This window comes from Gracilinanus agilis, chromosome 3, assembly GCF_016433145.1.
Source record: "Gracilinanus agilis isolate LMUSP501 chromosome 3, AgileGrace, whole genome shotgun sequence".
Classification (NCBI taxonomy): Eukaryota; Metazoa; Chordata; class Mammalia; order Didelphimorphia; family Didelphidae; genus Gracilinanus; species Gracilinanus agilis.
In genome coordinates this window covers 130,197,638-130,222,510 of record NC_058132.1, presented here as the reverse complement: position 1 = coordinate 130,222,510, position 24,873 = coordinate 130,197,638, and the positions used below count along the sequence as shown (strand labels likewise).

The window sequence follows — 24,873 nt, the reverse complement described above, 5'->3', positions numbered from 1 at the left end:
TTCTATTCCCCCAAATTCCATCCTTTTAGCTTTTATGAGATTTATATTTCAGCTTCTAGGTTCCTTCCCTTCCTTTATTTTTTAGGATCAAGGTTGAAAGATGATCCTGTGAATCAGTTATCCTTGTAATTTTTGTTCTTGAGGGAAAAATATTATGATTCTATGTGAAGGAAAATAGAGTTTGATTACTGTATTTTTGGTATCAGTTATGCAGCTGCAAAATCCTCTAGGGATTATCTGATCTAATCTACTAATTTTAGAGACAAGGTAATGAGGCCTAAAGCCAGTGGCCAAATTCAAATAGAAATTGATCCCAGTGGCTTGAAAACCACAAATGAACATTATCTATATTGTATTGTATTTTTATTTATTTTGCTTGACATTTATTTCCCCATTACAATTTAATTGAGTTCTTCCATTCTGGGAATTATGCCAGAGTTTGGCATCTCTAGGTTAAGCTATTTACCCCAAGATCACACAGTACTAGGAAGCAACAGAAGGAAGAGTTTGTCTTTCCTTATATTACCAGTTCTGTCAACATCTCCTACATCTCTCCTCTTCTCATCATTCATACTGCCACCAACTTATCTGATCATGACCAGAATGCTGTAATGATTTTGTTTGGTTTTCTCACAACCATCTCCTTTTTTCAATCTATTCTCCACAAAGCAGCCAGAATAATTTTCTTAAAGTATACAAGTTTAACTCGTAGGTCACTTTCCTGCTCTACAACACTTTGGTGGCTTGCCACTATCTATTCCCAGACACAATACAAACTCCTTTGGCTGCCATTGAAATCCCTCTACAATGTGGCTTCAGATTTACTTTATGACTCTTCATGATATCTATGTTTCAGTCAAAGGGAACTATTATCTCTTTTCTTCATCTTTTTTTAAACCCTTACCTTCCATTTAAAAATTAATACTGTGTATTGGTTCCAAGGCAGAAGAGTGGTAAGGGCTAGGCAATGGGAATTAAATGGCTTGCCCAGGGTCACACAGCTAGGAAGTCTCTGAGGCCAGATTTAGACGCAGGACCAGGTCCTGTCTCCTGGTCTGGCTCTCAATCCACTGAGCCAACTAGCTGCCCTCTCTTACTTTTTCTTCTAACTCAACCTGCCTTCTGTGGATGTTCATAAACTGCTTCTCATACGCCAAATGTACTCTCTCCTTATCTTAACCTCTCAGAACTCTTATTTTCCTTGAAGGCTCAAATCAAATGTCACCTATATCATGAAGTTTGCCTTAATCCTCCAGATGTCCAGAAGTTGTCTCTCCCTTTAAACTGTGTATTTCTTTGTGAATTTCCTTCTTTTTGCCCCCAGAGCTTAGTATAATGCCCGGCACACAGTAGGTATTTAAAATTTATTGACTCTCTCCCTCTTCATTTTTCCTTGTATTCTACTTAATTGTGTACATGCTATATGCTTTTCCCTTCTCTGCCTAAATAACCCCTCCTTCAGTAGAATAAAGCTCCTCAAGGGTGGGGACAATTTCTTTGTGCCTTTTGTTTACTCAGTCTAACTACCTCAGTGCCTCACACATTGGTACTTAATAAATGTTTGTAGTTAGTCATTTTTTATTTCTCCCTCTGCCACCATTCCATTTCTATCAATTCTTTCTCTGTGATGTCTCTTGCAAGCATTTCTTTTCTGTTGTATGAGACTAGTGTAGGTCTTTATCACCTCATACTTGGATCAACATATTTCTCTTAATTTCCTTTCTTCATCTCTCTATCTCCATCCATCCTTCACATTGTTTCCTGATTATTATCCCTAAAATACCATTTCATACTAATCTTTTTAAAAGCACACATTTGACCTCCTTAATTCCCCTTTCAATAAACCCCTAGTGGCTCCCTATTATCTACAGGATGAAAATAATATGCTCCATATAGCCCTTAAAGCCCTTCATAATTTGTCTATGTGCTACTTTTCCAGTTTTCTTACACCTTTTTCCTCCAGATACTCTTAAATCTGGAGATATTGGTCTCCTTTCCTTGAAATAGACCCACCACCTCCTGATTATTTTCATTGGCTGTCTCAGACATTTAGAACCCTTTCATTCCTCTTCTCTACTTCCTATCTTCCCCAGTTTTCTTCAAGTTTCAGCTAAAATTTCATCTCCCGTGTGGAATATTTCCCAGTCCTCCTTAATCTTAGTGCCTTCCCTCTCATGCTTTCCCCTATTTATTTTGAATATATCTTATTTGTACGTAGAGCTCTTGAGAGTAAAGACTTTTTCCCACTTTGTTTTTTTTGCTTTAATTTGTGTCTCTAGATAGATAGTACCTGCCTGGCACATTCTAAACAGGCCCTTAATAAATTCTAGTTGACATGTACAACCTATATATCCCATTACCTGCCCTCTTGGAGAAGGGGAGGAGGGAAGGGAGGGAGAGAACACAGATTACAATTGTCAGAAAAGGATTATTCAAAATTATATTGACATAAACTGGAAAGGAGTAAAATTAAATTAAAAAATAAATTCTAGTTGATTGATTAATTTCATCAGGTCATTCTCTTGCTCAAAGTTTGCTAATGGCTCACCATTATTTATAGGATAAAGTCCAAACTCTAAAGCATTTAGTCCTCTACACTATTTGACCAAAACCTAATTTTCCCAGTCTTATCTTATGAACTTGAATCTTCTACTCAGAGCAGATTGTGATACTTGGGAGTCCTCTGAATATGTCTCGCTCAGTACTATCCCTACGTTCTTCTTCATGTCTTTCCCCTCATTTCCAGTGACTACCAAATTACAGCCCAAACTCTCTAGCCTGAGGATTCAATTCTTGTACAGAATTGGGTTCTGGTTCACCTCATCTCAGAAGTTCTAAACCCTTTTGTGTGCCATGGACCTATTTAGCAATCTAGTGAAGCCTATGGACCGTTTCTCAGAATAACATTTTATAAAATAAAATATATAAGATTATGAAGGAAACCAGTAATACTGAAACATGGTTATCGGAACATGTTAAAAAAAAGTTTTACAGAGCTCAGGTTAAGAACCCTTGTTGTAACCAAACCAAACCAATTATCCTCTGTATATGCCCATATCTCTTTCTGTTTCTTGTCTCCGCATGTCATCCGTCAACATTATAACTATCTATTTCCCCCAAAGAATCATATATAAGCTCCTTGAAGGCAAACAGTTTTGCTTGTATCCCCAAGGTGTAGCATACAGGGGGTAGGATGGAGACCAAGCCTGATAGCATTGATACAGGGAACTCTAGATAAGGAGACCCCCTCAACCAATGCAGGTTGGTACCTTCTTCAAAACTTCCAGTGCTAAGGAGTCTCGTAGTGGTTAAGCAACTTGCCTAGGGTCACTGGACATAGGGTTCTCGTGAGAGGCCAGAACTGCACCCAGGTTTTCCTGCCTCTGCAGCCAGTCTCTATCCATTATATAAAGAATCTCTCAGTATTATTTCTTTAAAACAAACAAACAAACAAACAAACAAAAACAAAAACCAACCTTTTACCTTCTGTTATAGCATCAATTCTAAGACAGAAGAGCAGTGAGGACTAGGCAATTGGGGTTAAGTGATTTGTCCAGGGTGACTCAGTTAGGATGTGCCTAAGACAAGACTTTGAACCCAGGTCTTACAACTCTAGGTCTGGCACTCTATCCTTGTTCTACCTAGCAGGCTCTCAATATTACTTCTAATTCTACTAAGTTTAAATAATACCTTTGTTGAACTGAATGTAAGACCTAGCTCAAATGCTTTTTTGCCCTCTGAATTAACTCTCCTTCTGATCTCATATCACATAAAGGTCGACAAAGGAATAAGTTTATACACAGGATATACACAGGAATAAGCATTTATACAGGCACATATGTCAGATGCTGTACTAAGCACTTTATAAATATTATATCACATGAGAACTACAACAATACTATGAAGGAGGTACTGTGATTATCCCCATTCCACAGTTGGGGAAATGAAGGCAAAGAGATGTTAAGTGACTTGGCCAGGGTCACACAGATAATAAGTGAAATCAGATTTGAAAGAAGACCTTCCAGACTTCAGGTTCAGTCCTCTTTTCACTGCTCCATCTAGCTGTCTCTAGACTTTTATCATGGTCTAATTTGTACTCTATTAATCTATGTGCACATCTCATCATATTTACACTAGGTTGTAAGGTCTTCAGTGGTAGGAATTATATTGTAGATACCTTAGTGCCTCTCTCATACTAGGTTATTCATGAACATGTATTGAAATGTTGAGTCCTATCCCATTCAGCAGGAAGTCATAGGTGCATCAGTACACAGTAAGTGCTTAATAACCATCTGAATAAGTGAGAGCCCGAGTTTCAGGTGTCACATTCAGTCTTGTGTGTTCCTTTAAGACTTGACTATTGGTCCAAAGCACTATCATAAATACAGAATTGGGCTATCTTGGTTCACTCTCTGGGTCCAAGAACTTGATTACACATTTAAGGTTTCATCTATTTATATTCATTCTCTTTTACAGTTGAATAGGCATTTCAGGGGCACTTCAGAATGCAGAAAATAAGAGGAAATGAAGAAAATAGCCATACATGCCCTAGCAAAATGAATCCTTAAAAGTACTCTAAGGCCAGATATTTAACTAAACTCAGTTTGAAGGCATTTTCTTAGAAATCCATTGAGCTGGGAGCACACTGAGCATCTGCATTGCAGCCAGTTGTAGAGGCAACATCATTTAAATTCTGGATCTCCCATATAAAAAATATATAAGGCACGTATATTTATATTTCTCTCTCTCTTTACCTTCTTATCTTCTTTCGCCTCCATTTATCTGATTTGGTCAATGCAGAACTGGAGTGGAGAGAGAGAGAGACTCCCTCTGTTTGTATATTTCAGAATTGGTATAAGCTTGATATTTAATTAAGATTTTATATTGCTAAATAAATTTCTATTTTCTACTTTTCTAGTGAAATTGAGTAATTGATGGATACTTGAGGTCTAGCTCTAGCCTTTGACAAGTAGTTGAATGGAAAGCCTATATATATATATTTATCCATATATATATATGCTGAATGGACAATATATTGAATCTAAAATCAAACAGGAGAAGGAGGTGGGAAGTGACTTAGTGCTTTGATCAAATCATAAGATCATGGAACTGGAAAACACTTTAGAAGTCTTCTTGTCCTCTTATTTTACATATGAAAAACAGGCACTTAAATGCATAGCAAAGAGCTCAGGGTAGAAGGCAATTGAAGTATGATTTAAATTTAGGACATCTGATTCCTAATTTAGTACACCTTATTGCAAAGTATGTTACTTCTGTGAGAATAATAAATCACCACTTGTCCCTGAAACAAAATTATGTTTTTTAATTTTAACTTTTAAGAACCCTTAACTTTCATCTTAGAATCAATACTATGTATTGGTCCCAAGGCAAAAGAGCAGTAAGGGCTACATAATTAATTGGGATTAAGTGACTTGCCCAGGGTCACAGAGCTAGGAAGTGTCTGAGGTCACATTTGAACCCAGGACCTCCTGAGGTCTCTAGTCCTGGGTTTCTTTCCACTGAGCCACCTAGTTGCCCCTAAAATGACAATTTTTTTTTAATAGCAACATTCTTCAGGTAATGCTATGTGGTAGTGAGTCATAGAATATCACAATCTCTGAGGAATTAAAACCAAGGGTTACTCAGAGGGCAATGTAGAGATACAGAGTAGGCATGACTAGGTCAACACAAATAATAAATAATGAATTGTACATGCAAAGTCGCCCAAAGGACCATGATATGGGAGATTTATGACCAGAGAAAGACGTAGGATGCTTCTGTAAAAATATCAAGACTGGGAGCTAACTGATGGACAGTCAGTTTGCTACATTATTTACCACAGGATATCAAGAAATCCAAAAGGCACCCAGTAAACTGGATGGATGCCTGGGGATTTATGGGAGAACATGGACAAGAAAGAGTCAGACAGGATGAGAAAGCAGGCATGGATCTCAATTTGTACCATTGTAGATGTGACTCATATCAATGAGATTGTGGCTCTATTGAAGTATTTACTTGGTTGAAAGGTTTATTGGTGTATAAGGACCAAATGAATGGGTTATGCAATAGATTTATCATCTATTTCTTTAGTAAGTTATGGCATCATTAATAATTCACAAGAGGACCTTAAATCTCAAAGTATTTTTTTTATAAGGCTTCGGAAAGTATGAATTTTGAACTTGTGTGTTCACATTTCAGTGCTAATTCTCAACTAAAGGAAAGTAAATATGAAAAACTCTTAGGAGTCAGAGTTTACTAGTCTTAGCTAAATGAAAACTTTAATTTTGCCATTTTAAAACAAATCTATAAAGGCTATGTGATTCTCTAGGATATAGCCTTAATAATAGGTCAGAAAAACCCATTAAGCAGACTAGATATTTATTTTAAAGAATTATGGAGAATAACTTACTTAGATATGGCTGTCCCACATAAAATAAATATCACATAAAACTGCTCCAACACAAGAAATGAATATGTGACTGTCTAGGGGAAAATAAAGCTAGTATGAAAACTGAGGAGTAACAATATATAAAGGCAGTTATTTTAGCAGCTTGGGTAGATTCATCAACACTACTTGGATTTCTTAGAGAAATGAAGACGTATTTTGGAAATAATTCAAAAGGCAATTTTTCCATGACACTGATTATATCACCAGTAGATTTGTCATAACAATGGATTATCATAATGTAATTGGCTGATGACCTATATTGTTACAATGAAATTTATACCGATTCATGGGTTATAAAAAAAGTCTTACATTTTATGACACATGACATTTTAAAGACCATATTTGCATATACAGGATGTAGATTTTGAGATGGAAGGAACCATCTCTTCTGATTCCCTCATTTTACAGATGAAGGCACTAAAGTATCATCAATAATAATCAACTTGTCAAGGTCACACAACACATAATCTCATACATCCTCAAAATAACCTTGTGATGAAGGTAGGGCAAGTCTATATTATTATTTAAATATCACAGATTAGAAAATTGAGGTCCAGAGATATTGAGGGACTTTCTCCAGGTCATATGGCTAGTTAATTAAAGTGAAAGTTAACTCTTAGATTTATCCTTCTCCCCTTCATTGCTCTATTAATAAATTATGCTATTTTCTGTTGAAATCCTCTCAATTCTTTAAGACCCCTCTCATATACTTCCTCCAGGGAGATTCTTCCTTTTTCACCTCTGCCTCAAAAAAGCTGTTACTAATTCCTCCTGTTTGTGACCTTTTAAAACCCTTTTTGCTTATCTTATGACTTGGGGGGGTACAGGAGAAGAGAACCTAGCAAGAATAATGAATCCCTAAAGCAGTAGAGTTACTTGAATTTGCACTGCACATGTCCATTGACTTGTGACCATATTTTCCATAATTCCAAATAGTGGGAATTCTAATACATACAACTGCTTTGTGAGAGCCATTATTTTTACTAATTAGGCCCTAGCTTAATCCAATCTCATTTTAATTTGTATTATACTTATTTATGTGATTCATCCGCACTCCTCTACCCCTTTGGTAGGTTGTAAACTACTTGCGGTCAGAAGGCAATATTAGCTCTGTGATTCTCCCAGAACTTAGCATAACATATCAAGTTTTAAAGATTTATGACTTTGCTAGATTGGAGATGCAAATCACAACCTCTGGGGCCTTAGGACACAAGCTATGTATGACAGAAAAATTCATCACCCTACAGACAACAAAATGATGAGCTTCTTCAAATTTAGCTAATTTTGTCCCTGGATAACAACATGTTATCCAAGGGCAGCGAGTTAGCACAATGGATAGAGTACTATGCCTGGAGTCAGGGTGACTCATCTTCCAAAGTTCAAATCTAGCCTCAGATACTTACTAGATGTATGACCTTGGGAAAGTCACTTAAAATGGTTTGCCTCAGTTTTCTCATCTGTAAAATGAGCTGAAGAAGGAAATGGCAATCCATACCAATATCTTTCCAAAGAAAACCCCAAATGGGGTCACAGTCAGACATGACTGAAAAACAACTAGACAACAACAATAGAATAATAATGTGTAGTCTGTTCTTGAGCTCAGCCTTTGAGCCCTTTCTAGAGGGGCAGATGTTTTTAGAGCTTGCACTTCTATGATAGTGTTTGAAAAACCTAAGGTCACCTCTGTACTGTGATGAGGCACTGGAGGACTTTATTGGGCATGTTCTAATGAATGTTTGCTTAATGAATGGGTGAGTTATTTCTTGGTAATTGACATTTACCTTCTTTTGAGTTTATAAGACTTGGAATTCTACACTAACTACTCTGGTATCTTTCAGCATTTGCTTCTGGCATCATATTTGGAAAACTTATTCTTATACTTGATATACTTATATATGCTACATTAATGTACCGAGTATATACCTTTATGCCTATAAAGATATATAAAGGTATAGAGGAGAAAGAGGCAGCCAGAATGTGGGACTTGAAGTAAAGAAGACCTGAGTTTAAAAATCTTATTTCTGACATGTACTATGTGACCTTAGGCAAGTCACTGAATGTCTCCATGCTACCAGGCAATTCTTTAAAAGTCTAATTTTAAAGAGAAATTGGCTCTCTCTAGGCTAATTACCCCCTTCTGCCCAAGTAAGGAAAATACTTGGGCATCAGTAAAATGGAAGATAGGGTATGTTTTAGTTATGGTTTTTGGGAACTGACTTAGCAAACATTTCCCAACCATCTATCATTTTAAACTTGATTTCTTCAAAGAACAAGAGAAACTTGACTGAATCGGGAGAAAAATACTATTCTTTACTCTGCCACTAATTGGCTTTGCAGCCTTGGCAAGGCATTTCAACCTTTTGGGGCCTCAATTTTCTCCTCTACAAAATGATGAGATCAGATCAAAATATCTCCTAGATCTCCTACTGCTAGAAAATTATAATTAGTATTAATATCATCATATATCTACTCTGTTCCTTGATAATATTTTCTTTTAGCAAAAATCGTAATTCTCAGCCTTCAGGCCACAAGCAATTCTGCTCCAGGACACGTGCAAGATTTGCAACGGGGAAAGCCTCTTTTTAGTTATGAGGTAATGTTTTCTGTCATGTTAGTAATTTTGGATTTAAGTAACTGCATTTTTCAGAAGCAAATAGTGAGTTTTTTCTTTTTTCTTTTTTTTTGTTTCCTTCTAATTTATTGCTAGCCATCAAAAAAATCTTCATTTCATTAATAAAAGAACATTATTGTGCATTTTGCCTTTTAGCCCATCCATTATTCATACCACCTAGGAGCCTGAGCTGTAGATGCAGATGTTCATGCATTAATCTAAGAAAGCCTTCCCTTCACTCCCAGTCTCTCTCTTCCTCACTCTGTAGGGACAGAGCTACAATTTACTTGCCATTTTGGTTTGCTTGCTGGCAAAATTAAATTGACAAATCTATCCAGATTTCTGCCCTCTTCACTTTCTACTTGGTTTGCTATAATACTTAAAATTGTGAGTGTTTAAGGAGAACACCCAATTCCTAGCTTCCCTCTCTTACTCCACCCCCAACACAATGGGATCTTGCCAGGCATGACAATGTATATCCATGTAAAGATGATCATTAATGTGAGAAGCAGGGAGGTTCTACAGAATGGAACTGAGAAATCTACTAACCTGGTTTCAAGACACAAAATTATTAGTTCATTGACTCCTTTCATAGCTTCAGGAGTGGAAAGACTGTACAAGAAGCTCTTTTGGGGTTATGGCTTTATCTTGCTTCTCAATATGTTTCCAAAACTGTTTTTTTTAGCTAGAGTTGTCCTTTACTCAGAAGGATGAAAATGGGCCAAAATATGTGATCATTTTGTAATATACATAAATTGGATGCTGAAAATGGCAGTCATTGATTTTCATTAGTGACATTTGGCAGGTTCTGAACCCATCTTCAGAAGAGAAAGGTCATGTGCTTGTTTTATCACAGAGCATCAGCTGTTCTAGAAGTATATTAAAAAAAAATTGTGGGGCAGCTGGGTAGCTCAGTGGATAGAGAGCCAAGGCTGGAGACATAAAGTTCCAGGTTCAAATCTGGCCTCAGACACTTCCCAGCTGTGTGAACCTAGGCAAGTCACTTAATCCCCATTACCTAGCCTTTACCACTCTTTTGCCTTGGAACTAATACACAGTATTGATTCCAAGAAGGAAGATAAAAGTAAAAAAAAAAAAAACCCAAACTTAAATTGGAAACTCTATTTCTACCTCATCATTCATGATAAAAAGACAAAAAGAACCTTGTGTATCTGGCTTTAAAAAACAACAACTCATAATTTGAATTTAAAGGACTTAACGTCCATTGCAACAGAATCATACATTTTATAAAGGCAAGTAAGCCAAAGGTTCTTTGGTTTAGTGATTTCTACGATTTGACAACTTAGCAAATTTGATTTACTCACAACTACTGAGGAATTCCCCTCCATCCAAGGTGGCATAATAATACAAATATAGGTTTTCAGAGTCAGAGGATCGGGGAAGAGCTGCTTTACTCCCTGTATGACTTGTATAAGCAAGCCATTTCACTTTTCTAGTCTTGTTTCCACTCTCTAAAATGTGGTTGTTTGGAATAGATGACCTCAGAAGTTTCTTCCAGCTATCCATTTAATAATAATCCTAGCTAGCATTTATATAGTATTTTAAGGTTTGCAAAGCACATTTCACTAGGGGACTCCACAATGCTCAGAACACTGGACCAGTTCTGACCTCAGACACTTGACTAGCTGTGTTAACCCTGGGCAAGTCATTTAACCTCGACTTATCTCAATTTTTCTCATTTGTAAAATGGGGATAATAATAGCATCTATCTCATAGGGTTGTTGCAAGGATCAAATGAGGTCATTGTAAAGTGCTGAGCACACTGCCTGGCACGTAGCAGGCATTATATGTTATCTCATTTGATACAGCTCATAAACGTTTATTCCATTATTGTTTCTACAGATGAAACCTCCAGAGCTGAGAGATTCTGTGACTTGCCCAGCTGATGTGGGAAATGTCTGAAGCAGAATTTGCACTCAGGTTTTTTTGACTGTCAGCCCAATACTTTATGTACTGTATAACATGGAAGGCAAGATACTTCTTTCTCCACAAATGTCCTTGGATGTGTGTGTGTGTGTGTGTGTGTGTGTGTGTGTGTGTGTGTGTGTGTGTGTTTACAACCCTTACCTTCTGCTTAGTATCAATTCTAAGACAAAAGAGCAGCAAGGGCTAGGCAATTGGGGTTAAGTAATGACCAGGGACACACAGCTAGGAAATGTCTGAGGTGAAATTTGAATTCAGATTTTCCCAGCTCCAGACCTGCTATCCACTGTACTACAAAGTCCCTGGAAGAGTTTTTTTTTTTTTTTTAAAACCCTTACTTTCTGTTTTAGAATCAATTTGTATTGATTCCAAGGCAGAATAGTGGTAAGGGCTAGGCAATGAGGGTTAAGTGACTTGCCCAGGGTCACACGGTTAGGAAGTGTCTGAGGCCAGATTTGAACTCTCCACTGTGCCATCTAGTTGCTTGCTGAAAGAGTTTTAACACAGCATTTTAGAAGTGGGCCTTTTGAACAATAGTATATTTCCCTAGTACAGGTTTTAATTCATTTATTTGATTGAGAGTTGGATACTATAAATTCTTAATAAAACTATAATTGAAAAGATCATACAAGGAGGGCAGCGGGGTGGCACAGCAGATAGAGCACTGGGCCTGAGGTCAGGAGGACCTGAGTTGAAATCTGACTTCAAACACTTACTAGCTGTGGGATTCTGGGTAAGTCACTTAACCCTGTTTGCCTAGCTATTAATAAACAGTAAAAAAATATTTAAAAATAAAGATAATATAACCTAGTGGAATCCCTTGTCAACTCCAGGAGTAGGGCAAGAAGAGGGGAAGGATACGACCTGAATCATGTAAATTTGGAAAACGTGTAAATTTGTTATTGTAATAAAATAAAGATAAAAATTCTAAAAATAAAGATAAAACATTATAAATCACCTGGGGGAATATGATGCTTTACTTTCAATGCCTGATTCTATGATTTGGGGAGAGAGAGCTTTTATAATAAACTATATAAATGATAAGGAGTTTTATTCTAAAATTTCAAAACAGTCATTTCCCTTGTACAATTTTAACGTGTGCGAAATATCATGTGGTAACAACTGGACTGTAGAGCTAACCTACCTCATTCCCAAGAGCAAATTCAAGAATTATAACTGTTTTACATACAACATGATGTTTTTTTGAATGCCTTACTAAGTTGAAAACATATTTTACATATATTAATTCCTTGGAGCTATATAATAATCCTATGTAGTAAGTATTAAAGGCATTGATATCCATCCTATATTACAACTAAGAAATTTATAGCCAGGAAATATGTAAGGTGAGACTTGAACACAAGACTTCTGATTCCAATTCCGATACTCTACTATACCATGCTGTCCTTCATTAAACATTTATTAAGCTCCTATTCTTTAAAGAGTCCTGAGCTAATCCTTTGTTCAGTCATGTCTGACTCTTCATGACTCCGTTTGGAGTTTTCTTGGCATGGATACTGAATGGCTTGCCATTTCCTTCTCTAACTCATTTGAGGCAAACAGGGGTAAGGAATTTGCCCCAGTCACACAGTAAGTGTCTGAGGCTGGATTTGAACTCAGGAAGATGAGTCTTCTGATTCCAAAGCCAATGCTCTACTACTGTACCACCTCGCTGTCTCAAGCTAGCCTCAGGGGTCAGTATAAAATGAAACATGATCCTGATCCTAGTGTGTCGTATCTAGTGTGATAAGGCACACATTATAAGCTCATAAGAGAAGTACCGTGTGCTACATGTGCCAACACTGAATGAGTAAAAATCTACTCAGGGAGGAGAAATCAGGGAAGAGTTGGTATGTGAGCTGTATGGGGAGGGAGATTGTGTTTGAGGAGGCTGGGATTGAGGGGGGCTTCCAGGCATTGAGAATGACATTCACTAAATCTCTGGGATGGACAAGAGCAGAATGAGTATGAAAGGTAGAACATATGGTCAGGAGTTCTATGAAATAACACCGGAAAGGAAGGCCTTGAATACCAGGCAAAGGAGTTGGGGTCTTTATTTGGTAGGCAACAGGGAGCCATTGAAGGAATACGAATGAAGGAATGGACAATGAAATGCTTTATCAATAGTATGCATAAATTAGAAGGGGAAGATGAATTAGGAAGCTCCCTAGTGAGTTGTAAGGAGTATCTGGGCTACAGTGGTGATAATGGCACTAAAAAGGTGGCAATGAATGTGAGAGCTGATATAGATAAAATCCATAGGACTGGCAACTGATTGCATTTGAGAGGTAAGGGAGGAGACAAAGCCCTGAAGGGTTAAATATCAGAACTGAGCAAATTTTGGTTCCTCAGACACAAATGGGAAAGTTAGAATGAAGTTAGGCTTTGGTTTTGTATTTTGAATTTTTTTTTTTGAGAAATATGAGTTTGGTTCTGGACATTATGAGTTAGAGTTACTGATAGAATATCCAGAGAAATCTAATAGTGAGTTAGTTGTGGCAGGGTGGATCTGGAGTGTAGAGAAAGGGGTCAAGGCTAAAGACAGAGATTTGGGAGGTAGCCCAGTAAAGCTGAAATTGTGGGAGAGGGTAAGATTGCAAGGAAGAGAGTTTAGATTAAAAAGGCATACAGCTGAGTATAGAATCTTGGGGGTCACCAGCCTTAAGAGGTGAGGAATGGGAAGAAGAGTCAATGAAGAAGACAAAGAAGGAGTGGTTAGAGAGCGAGAGGCATCAGGATAAAGTAGAAGGAAGGAGCAGTCAACCATGTCAAAAGATTCAGTAAAGTTAAGGAGACTAAGGACTGGGAAAAGGTCACTGATTTTGTATTAAAGAGGTCATTGGTGACCTTTAGGAGAGCAATTTCATTAGATTAACAGAGGCATAAATCATATTGCAGAGGCTTTCAGTTTGAATGGGTAGTGAAGAAGTAAGAATGAATGGATATAGATTTTTTTAAAAAATGTGTTGGTGAAAAGGAGAGAGATGAAAATGTCATTCCCTATCTGACCATAACCACCTTGCCATATGCCTTAACCCCTCTAAACCTATTCTTTATCTTTATCTAGACCTCTAATCCCTACCCCTCAAGTTTACTTCTTCCCTCTCTTCTCAATCCAATCTCAACCCAATAACCAACTATTTCAACCATACTGTCCTCTGCTCTCAAATCCCTTATCCCTTGTCCTTCCATCACTTATCTCTTGCCAAATCTTAGCTCTGTCTTGCTTCTACCATTCTTTGCATTCATTCACCAGTTGCTGAATGCAGGTGGAATTAAGTCTCACAATCATACTGAATAGGAACAAATTGGTGTTATTTAGACTTAGTTGGATTCTCATTACATCAAGGCAGTCCTTTTGTTTCTCTCTAATTGATTGCCCATATTGTTCTCCATAAGAGCTCTTCCAAACTCTTTTATCCCTCTTCACTCCTCCCTCAATCTCAACCCACTCTTTAGTTGGGCACTTTGCCTTTTTTTTTTTTTTTAAGCCCTTAACCTTCTGCCAAGGCAGAAGGTTAAGGGCTTAAAAAAAAATATTGACTCCAAGGCAGAAGAGTAGTAAGGGCTAGGCAATGGGGGTTAGGTGACTTGCCCAGGGTCACACAGCTGGGAAGTGTCTGAGGCCAGCTTTGAACCTAGGACTTCCTGTCTCTAAGGCTGACTCTCAATCCACTGAGCCACACAGCTGCCCCCACTTTGCCCTTCTTTTGCTGAAGAAAAGATTTCCCTTTCTCTCCAGACCTCTCCCCTTTTCTCTCTAAAATCAAGTGACACCAAGTCCCACTCTCTCTTCCTTTCCCCTAGGCTCTGATAAAGGGGTAGTGATTCTCCTTGCCAAGGCCAACCTTCTCACATTTTGATTCTACTTGCATCCCTAATCACTGCTTTGTCAAAGTTTTAACTCCTCTATCTACTGTTTCCTTCATTACCATCTTCAAATATACCCAAGTCTTTCCCATCCTTAAAAAAAAACTTTTTAAAATCATACCATCTTCTCAGGCTATCATCCCACATTTCCCCCCTTTTCTTGGGCAAACTCCTTGGAAAAAGTTGTCTATACTCAGTTTCTACTTCCTCTTCTCTCATTTTTTTAACCCTGTCCAATACAGCTTCTGACCTCAGCACTCAACTAAAACTGCTCCAAATTTACCAGTCATCTTTTCATTATCGAATTCGATGGTCTTTTCCCCAGTCCTCTTCATTCCAGACCTACCTAATGCATTTGACTCCATTCTTTGGATTTTTACAACACTGTTCTAATTTGTCTCCTACTTGTCTGACTACTTCTTCAGTCTCTTATTGACTCAACATTTATATCATGCCCTTTAAGTGTGGGCATTGTCCTTAACCTTCTACTCTTAGTAACCTTTTCTACATACTGGATCTTGGTATCCTCATTGATATCCATGGGTTTATTTATCATATCTATGCAGATGACTCCCAGATTTATATATCTAGACCAGTCTTTGCCCTGACTTTCAGTTTCACAGGAATAATTATATATTGGACATTGCAACCCGGATATTCTCAGGTATCTCAAACTCAATGTGTCTAAAATAGAATTTTTTAGTATCTTTCTCTTCTATCTTTTCTTGTATTGAATGCATTACCATCTCTTGGGTTTGTATCCTTAGTATTATCCTGGACTCCTCACTCTCTTGAAACTCATATGTACAATTGTCAAATCCTTTGGTTCCTACCTTCAGAATATTCCACCAGTCAATCTGTTCTCTTCATTTACACAGCTAACATCTTAGTCCAGGCGGTTATTGCCTCTCACCCAGATTACTGAAACAGCCTTCTAATTAGTTTTCTTGCTTAAATTCTCCCCCACTCCTGTCCACACTCCACACTGTTGCTAATTTTCCATAAACACATATCTGACCCTGTGACTCCCTTACTCAACCAAGTCTAGTGGCTTTCTATTGCCTCTGGGATAAAACCAAACCAAGCCTTCCATAGTTAAAGCCCTCTATTCTATCTACTCTAACCACCTCCCACTCCTCACCATGTCACATGCCTAGATTTCACCTCCTCCTTACCTCTAGCTCATAGAGTCTCTTTCTTCCTTTAAGATGTAGAACAAGTACCATTTTCTACAGGAAGCCTTTCCTGATATCCTCAACTTCTAGGGTCCTCCATATTTATTATGTTTAACTACTTTGCATATATTTCTATTGATTTGCTTTATAGTAATGCTATTGATTCTTATATCCTTATGAGCAGGGATTGTTTCACTTTTTGACTTGTGCTTTCCACCTAGTAGATACTTTAATAAATAGTTGTTGACTGACTAGTAGTTTAAAGGAATTAAATAGACTGAAGGAAGGTTTCCTCATAATGAAACATTTGCTGACAGATGAGGGCAGCAATTCTTGAGAGAAGGAAAGATTGATGGAGTTAGATTGTGGGTGGAAGACGTGTAAGGGGATAAAGTTTAGCTTTGGCAAGGAGTAAGAACACCCCTTCCACTGAGGTGGGAAGGAAGGAAGGAAAAAAGGGTAAAAACATTGGGAAGTTTTTGATTTGGGGAGCTGAGTAGAAAGGTCTTGATCTCAGTAAAGGAGGATATAAAGTCACTTGCTGTCAATGCCTAGGGAGTAGAGGGTGGAGGGCTTGGAACTATGGGTGTGAAGAATGAGATAGGGCAGCCACATAGAGTAAGCTGATAGAAACCTGTGCTTGGAGTCAGGAAGACCTGGGTTTGAATCTTGCCTGCTACTTACTAGCTATGTCACCCTGTGCGAGTCATTAAACTGTTTTCAGTCTCAGTTTCCTCATCTGTAAAATAAGAATAATAGTATCTACTTCACAAGGTTGTGAAGTTCAAATGAGATAAGCTATATAAGAAACTTTGTGAATCTTAAAGCACTATGTAAAGGCTTGAGATTATTATTATGATGATGATTTATTATGATTTTATTTAGTATTGTTGTTTAGTCCTTTTTTCAATTGTGTTGGGCTTTTTGTGACTTTGGGGGTTTTCTTGGCAAAGATGCAGGAATGATTTGCTATTTTCTTCTCCAGTTCATTTTAAAGATGAGGAAACTGGGTAAACAGGATTAAGTGACTTGCCCAGGGTCACATAGCCTATATCTGAGGCCAGATTTGAACTCAGGAAGATGAGTCTTCTTGCCTCCAGGCGCAGCACTCTATCAATTGTGCATCTAGCATTTATATTATATATACAATTATATTATTTCAATATATTACACAATAAAATTATTTAATAATAGTAGTTGTAATTTTAAAAATTACTCAGCAGAATCAAGGGTCCAGCTGAGACTCTCCAGCATCAATTTAGAAGGAATGAAATTAGCTGGATTCTGTGACTCTCTCTAACAAGACTCAGTTGCTTGAAAGTGGGCATGGACTACTAATAAGACAGTAGGGACTACCTAGAGTCAAAAGTTACTAAAAGAATGGCAGGAAGTCAAGGGGGCTAGCCATGCAATGATGACCACTAGATCACTGAAATAGTTGATGGTGAGATTAAAAATTAATAGGGAGAAAAGTGAAAACCAGAGTAGGGAAGACAGACTGGGATTACCAGAAAGGATCATGGGATTAATAGTTTACTGTGAGAGAGAAGAAAAAGTGGTAGAGGGAGAAAAATTTTGGACACAGAACCAAATTTCAAAGCTTAGAATCCTCCGGTAAGTAGTAGTATCCAAGAATACTTAACTGGGGACAGTAAGGTTTCAGGTATAAACATGTTATGCTGGTATGTGTGGCTGAAGTGGGCTGTGAGAATGAAAGAGGATGAGTGATCCTGAGAGTGAACATACTAAGAATGGTCCCCAACAAGTTCTGACATTTTGGAGGATGATAGGGAATGAGCCAGAGAGGGTGTAGAGTAGGAAGAAAATATTATTCATGTGCTAAAGCCATTGAAGAAGGTGAGATATTAACCTAGAGTTGGCAAATGATAGCAGTAAAGAAGGGGGGGAGTGCATTAATTACATGAATTTTGAAGGAGGAGAGCTTATTTAGGGGGAAATGGTGTGAATATGCCTTTAGGGAATGAGAAGTATGTCAACTCTTCCCTCCTCCTGCTGGTAAGTCTTGTAAAATAGAACAAGGAATAACCTGCCCTTGGAGAGTTGCAAGGGATGTAGCACCCCCAAGGGAAATGTAGGCTTCACCTAAAAGGAGGAGGCAAAAAGTTCTCTAATGAAATGACAGTATTCTAATTTCTATGGACATGTTCTCTGGCATTTGCTACTATCATTTCATAATGATAACATGATGAGCTTTTCCCTACAACTGCACTGATGATACAGGCGCTATTGTGCTAGGAGACAAGCTATTACTGTGGGTGTTATAAATGTAAAAACAACAAAACAACAACCCTCCCCTCCCGCTCTATGTTGTCCTTTTAAATCTGAGAGAAGAAAGCAAAGTTTGATCCCCAGCTGAAAACGGCAGAAGATTCTAGGCAATTTTGAATCAATAATAGATGATCAAAAATCTCAGAGAAAAAAATACAGTATTTTCACATACATAGTACTTACGCCCATAGGATTAAGATCTCGACTCCCATGGCAACTGATTGGCCCTAGCAACACACAATTCAAAGAGAAGACATCTTCAAATGACTAGGATCCCTATAAAGAGGGGCTCTCAGAAAATCGTGAGTAGTAACCTGTTTGATTTGTTAAAATGCAATGCAGATGTCTCACCATTCCAGCATTTCTTTTATTGAACATTCAAGACCCTGTAAATTGCAATAAGTGGTGCTTCTGACCCCTCTAGGCATTTCAGTCCAATAACTTGCTCTTCAGTGTCAAGGCACAGCTGCAAAACCAAACGTTTCTCCCTGTCTTGAGACTTTGTCTAGAGCCATAATTTGGTGGCTTTGAAAGTTAATGCTTCCTTAGAAAGCCAGGCGGCCCCCACCAGTCTCTTCCTACTCTCCTTTTTCCAGGGAGCCAAGATTAAAGCCCCAAACTTCCTGTTACAGATTAAGTCCCTGGGGAGGGAGATTGGGAAGTGCCCGTGCTCATGCAGAGGCATCTGTCTTTCCAGCAGTGCCCTGACATTCAGCAGGGAGCTCCTCTGCTGAAGAGCTAAAGAAGTCCAAAGCAAATAGTTCATTGCAACTTTGCGACTCAGGATTGGATGTCCAATAGCTGGCAATGGTGCTGGCCGTAGATACGTTCTTTTGTAAAGCTGCAGAGTCACGCTGCTTTACGAGAACCACTCTTTAAAAGTTGCACAGGGTAAGAGGCATTTTTTCTTGACCCCATCCATACCTTTTAACAACAGAGCATGGCAACGTTTAATAGCCTCACAAAAAAGACACACTGCTCCTCTAGCTCAACCTCATCAATTGTGTTTTATTATAATCCTTGAATATATAAAGACACATTTTGCTGGGGATATGAGTGGGAATTGAGCTAACTTCAGTGTTTTGATTTTACTTAGTGGTTCTTTCTGAGCCTTATTTTTGTATTTGCTTTATTTAACTGGGTTACTGGATTCCAGTGCTTTTGCTGTTCTGCCTGCTGAAGACACTGTGTATTATAACACTATTCCATTACCAGGCTGTACCACCTGCCACGATGTCAGCTTTACTTGGGAGATATAGGATATACGTGGCTACTTCTCTCTCTGGAGAGAGTTAACATTTTCAGGAGGGAGAAAATGCAACAGAACAGAAATGCTTTCTCGTCTAGTGGCTCCAGAGCCTTGGAACACGGTGGCAATTTCAACATCAGAAGTCCAGAGATGGGATGAGGAGTTCATTGCAGGGGTGGCATCCCTAGCCTATTTATTAACAGGGGAAGAAAGGTCTCTTGGGTGAATTTGAGGAGTTATACTATGGCTAAGGCTCAACCAGCTCCCAACATGAAAAGATGCCAGTTGTTCCATTAAGGAGCAGGATTAGACAATTAGAAAAAAGAAGGAAATGGTTCTCCTCTGCATCTACCAACGCATAAATGAGGGGAGAATTCAAATTCTGGGCATACAGAGGAGATGATTGCCCGCCATGTGCGGTGATGTGAGCTCTTTATCAAAGAGTAGGAATGAACTCCCTGGTGTTTTGCTTATAGAAGTCTACAACAGCCACGAGCCCTTGTAAACATAACAATCACGGAGCGAAAATGTTCTTACTGTAATGATTGTTTATGTTAGAAAGTTGGCTACCATGGTGGTTAGACAAATGCTCTCACTTCCATCGAGATAAAAGGGAAGCATTTGCAATCAGTTCCCATCCAGTGTTAGCTCTGTGGCTAAACAGCCTTATAAAACTTCCTAATTAAGCATATTTGCGTATGAGTTTTTAGCATCATTTTCCCAATTTAGCTTTACACACTGGGTGCACTGTTTAGAACAGCATTAACTATAAACATTGTTGTTACTGCCCCCAGCTGGAAAACGGAGCAGTTTATGTATGGTGGAAAAAAGAGATTATCACCCATCTGCTCCAGCCCATTATTCAAGGATGTGTCATTTTGTCAGCTGATGGAAATCATTACAAGCATTTTAGTCAAATGGCCTTTTTTATATTATACTATTTATTTATTTCCTGGGTGACTTCCTCCTGCCCTTTATCTCCCCCCTCCCCAGTCCCAAATTGAGGCAATACTAAAGATCTATTAGAAAAAGCATGCCATACTTGGTTATTAATATTGACATTCAGATACTAGATACCTATTCTCTGTGGAATTAGGAAGATTTCTTTTTATATACTTTGTCATTATATATATGTGTGTGTGGAACACTCACACACACACATATATATATATATATATGTACCAACTTTTTGAAATGATATGGTTGTGCTCCTCTTTTTAATCAATTATATATATTTCTTTCTCTTTTATGTGTTAAGTTAATACATTTGAGGGAAAATGAGGTGCAGTTAAACACAGATGTCATCTTTCCCAGTACCAAGCTAAAAGGAATAGGCATGGAGCAGAGTGAGCTCACAACTGAATTCATCAGAAAATGAAAATGGTTTTAAAGCAATGCTCTCCTCAAATCTATTTAAGCTACTTCCCTCCACTGACTAAAGACTGATGTGACATATGGGCACATTAGCCCATGAGGGGCAAATAACACTTCACTGTAAGACCAATGGAAAAAAGATTATTGTGTCTCTTTTGCTTTGAATTATGAAGTAGGCATGACTGGAGTGTTTTTCAGATTGTCTGTCAAAAGAACCTTTTATTGTTCTTTGAAGCACCCTGGTTAGGATGTCTATTTAATTTTGGAGGGAAAGTTGGTGGTAATCACTTGGAATTAATAATGATAGCAGAGGCTGCTATTTTTAGGTGAGATTATTGTCTAATTCATGAAAAGAGGTCAGGCAGATTATGACAATCCTGCAAACACTTGAAGATGTTATTTTGCTACGTATATACAAAATTGGTGGAATGTTTCATAGTAAACTTAGACGTTATGTGGCTTTTTATGGATATCTTTCTACTTCCATTAAAACTGAGAATGGTATTCACTAGGGATTCTCATTTAGACTCTCAAGCCATCAAAAAGCCAATCCTCCTCGTGGACCACTTAGAGGGACATAAATAGCAAATAACCCCTTGAAGGAAATGCCAGAACTAGCTGCCTGGCATAGAAAATGATCCTAAGAATATCTGTCTCGGTAGAATTCTTAACCCAGTTTTTTAAAAAAGTTAATACCTCCCATAGTCCCCTTTGATTGAGAAGATCAAGTCACCTAAAATAATCACCCCCTGACAGTTACAAAATGTTCAAATAAAAATCATGCAATAGCTACTACACAGAGGATTTTCAAAAGGAAAAAAAAAGAAAGGTAACAAAAAATGTGGAGGGTTTGAAAACACAAGCTTACCAACATACACAATGCATCGTATAACTCGTACTTTGAAGAGCTTCTAGTACTAAATGTGCAAATGCATTGTTCTGTCTACGGTAAAGATTGTGCTTGATGGCTTTAAAATGACAGTATATAATTCTACATTTTGTACAAGAAGAGAAGAAGATAGACTAAGGCATTCCTGCTCCTCTGCTTGTTAAATGACAGAAGAGCATCACAAACAGATGCTTTAACCAGCAACGGAGGGGAAAATGCTTTGGCGTTAACACTAAATATACTGTCCTTTTAACAGGAAGGAAAATTGATACTGAGCATGTGCAATGGAAAGAAAGCTGGCAATGTCAGTGTGAATAATGGGTGAAGAAAAGGAATGAGGGGGTGTGGCATCTCAATCAAGATTAAAATGAAACTGATAAAGCAGCATATGGACTGGATAACAAATCAAAAGCATGTTTATCCACTGAAGGAACTGGTTAATGGAGACTGCCAGCACGTTGCCATGGAAACACTGACTGTTGGAGCTGCACCATCTCATACCTTATCCAATACATTCCTGGTTGTTGGTAGTAGTCCAAAGACCCTGATCTCTTGATGGTAAACCCGTGGTCCAGCTGAGCAGAGAGAAATGGGGCAACTCAGTGGATCGACATTGTGCTAAAGAATCAAGACTCCAGACCAAGCCGTTCCTCATTTAGCGCACATATATCGTATTGTTCATATCAGAAAGGTGGCTAACATGATCAGTCTACACATTTGAAATATTTTTAAAAAGAGAGAAGAAACTAACCTCTTCTAGAGATATTGGCAAATTAGAAACCAATCACTCTGAATTGAAATGGTTCCTAAAACAGGTACTCATGGTACTTACATATCTAATAACAAAACTCTCACTTGAAAATATTATAAAAGGCTCTTCAATGTGGGCAGAGAACAGAAAATCATTTTTCCAATTAAATGAGGAACCTTAATAATGAAATCAGCTCTAGCCCATCTAAGAGAAGAACAGTCTGCACATACACACGCACGTGCACACGCACAAACACACACACATGCACACACACACAGATTAAATTGGACTATTTCATAATAATGGAATGTGAAATGATGAAAAGAATCAGGTTCTGGAGCTCCATCAATCATAGTAACTCAGATTTCTTTCTTTTCTCCTTTCTTTTAGTAGTAACCTTCAAAAGCAGGGCTACTCAGCCATGACTAACTGGTTCACCTTTATACCTGAATCTGAATAATAGTGTGAAGTCCAAAGTTATAACATAAAGCATTCACTACATTTTCCCTGTGACAGAAGGGACAAAAACAATGAAAGCATTTGTCCAATAAGTTATACATATACATGCATATGCTTAAAGTGGTCAGTTTGGGGCTTATCTTTTGTTAAGAGTCACTGATTCTCCAATAACAACAAACTACTGGATTGGTAGTAAGCAACCACCCACTTTCATGAAAAAAATATTTCATAACAAAAATATGTCTCTATTCTCCCTTCCTCCTCCAAGTCTCCATAGAGGAGGCAATAGTTTTCAGATCTTTTCTTTTGAGAAAAGCTCCTGTGTGCTTTTATTTAAAAAAACAGTATTGGTGCAATGCTGATGACAGCTACCAACTAGAAATTCACAAAAGTATTTTAAAAAAATATGCTTAGGTACCGTACTTTAACCAGTCATACCGCGGTGGGCATTTATCACGTTGACAATAAATTACACTTTACCCATTGTCTCCGGCACAAGTGTAAGATTTAAGCTTTTTCTTTCTTTCTTTTTTTAAAGTACACTTTGTTTCATTTATAAAAATTCAAAGGCTACTTCCTGTTAGAAAAATGAGGGCGTGGGTACCGCTTCATACTATGTAGCCAGGGGGAGAGCTAGTTCTTTATTGCCATCTACTGGCCGACTAAGGCACAACATGAACCCACTGAGAGACGAAGGGGCTGTTTGCAGCCGTTCCCTCCTTAAAGCGGAGGCACTCTTTTTAGCTATTAGTAGCGGTTTGCTCAATTAGCCTGACCTACCCTATTTGCATAAGCAAAATTCAAGAATTTTCTTTTAGGTACTATGGAGAGTAGAGGTTAAGATGATAAACAGCAGTAATTGAGGAAGGAGAAATTAAAAGAGACAGCTTTGTCATAGGTGCTCCACCAAGCTCAGCAAATCTAATAAAGCCTGCGGCTTCTCCTCCCTCAGCCCAAGAAAAGTCCACTGTTAAAATGTCATCTCCAATTCTGCTCTACGTCCCCAGATTGCGTTTTAATCATCCTTTGTTTTCCCCTCCCCGGTCTTTTGTTTTATTCTGTCACAGCTAAACTCCTGGGGAAGGCAGTCCGAATCCCTTTTGCAGACAATGGCGTCTGGGGTTGGGAGGCAGAAGGTGGTTCCCTGGAGTCACTGGCTGACCTGAAGCTGTCAGGGTGGCTTCTCCTCTCTGAAATGTGCTACCTGGTTCCTGTGGGCCTCAGTCTGGGCCGCTGCTCCCCAGCCAAAACCGTGGCTTTCGTGTAATTGAAACTCATAACATTAGTCTTTTCTTTGGTCTTAATAATGAAAGAAGGAAAAAGAACACCAACGAGAGAGTTAACAACACAAACAAGAAGGACTAACAGTGGGGAAACCTGAACACCTAATTAACTGTGTTCATGAACTGAATGACCTCCTTAAATACGAAAGAATATTTCTTGCAGAGATAATCTAGGTCCACTTTTCTTGATGCCCTACAAAAGAAAAATGGTCACAGAATACAGAAATATTTCTATTGTTTCATAAACAGCCTTTTAAAATGGAAAATGATCATTAGATCTCTAATTCAGAGACGAGGCACTAGTCAAAATTAAAGGCCTCAGTACTGGTTATTTTTTGTTTTATTTGTTGGAGAAAAATTCTGCCCTGCCCCCTGGGTTTAGATTAGTAATCATTTCCTATGTGCAAGGTGCTGGGATAAAATAATGGCATAGTCCTCAACCATGTGGCATTTGCAAAAAGGCTTCATGGTCCCTGTTCTGTTCTCTCTCTCTCTCTCTCTCTCTCTCTCTCTCTCTCTCTCTCTCTCTCT

General features: G+C 38.2%; 1 protein-coding gene across 3 annotated transcripts in view; it reads right to left on the bottom strand.

Annotated features, from left to right (window-relative positions):
• DCLK1 (doublecortin like kinase 1) overlaps positions 1-24,873 on the bottom strand; it is a 400,305-nt gene that overhangs the window by 2,499 nt on the left and 372,933 nt on the right. Inside the window, exon 16 of one of the 3 annotated variants that reach the window (XM_044666091.1) lies at positions 22,351-22,424. The exons of the other annotated variants lie outside the window; for them this stretch is intronic. Coding sequence (XP_044522026.1) covers positions 22,351-22,424 — 74 coding nt within the window. The remainder of the gene's footprint in view (positions 1-22,350; positions 22,425-24,873) is intronic. 3 annotated transcript variants of the gene reach the window in all.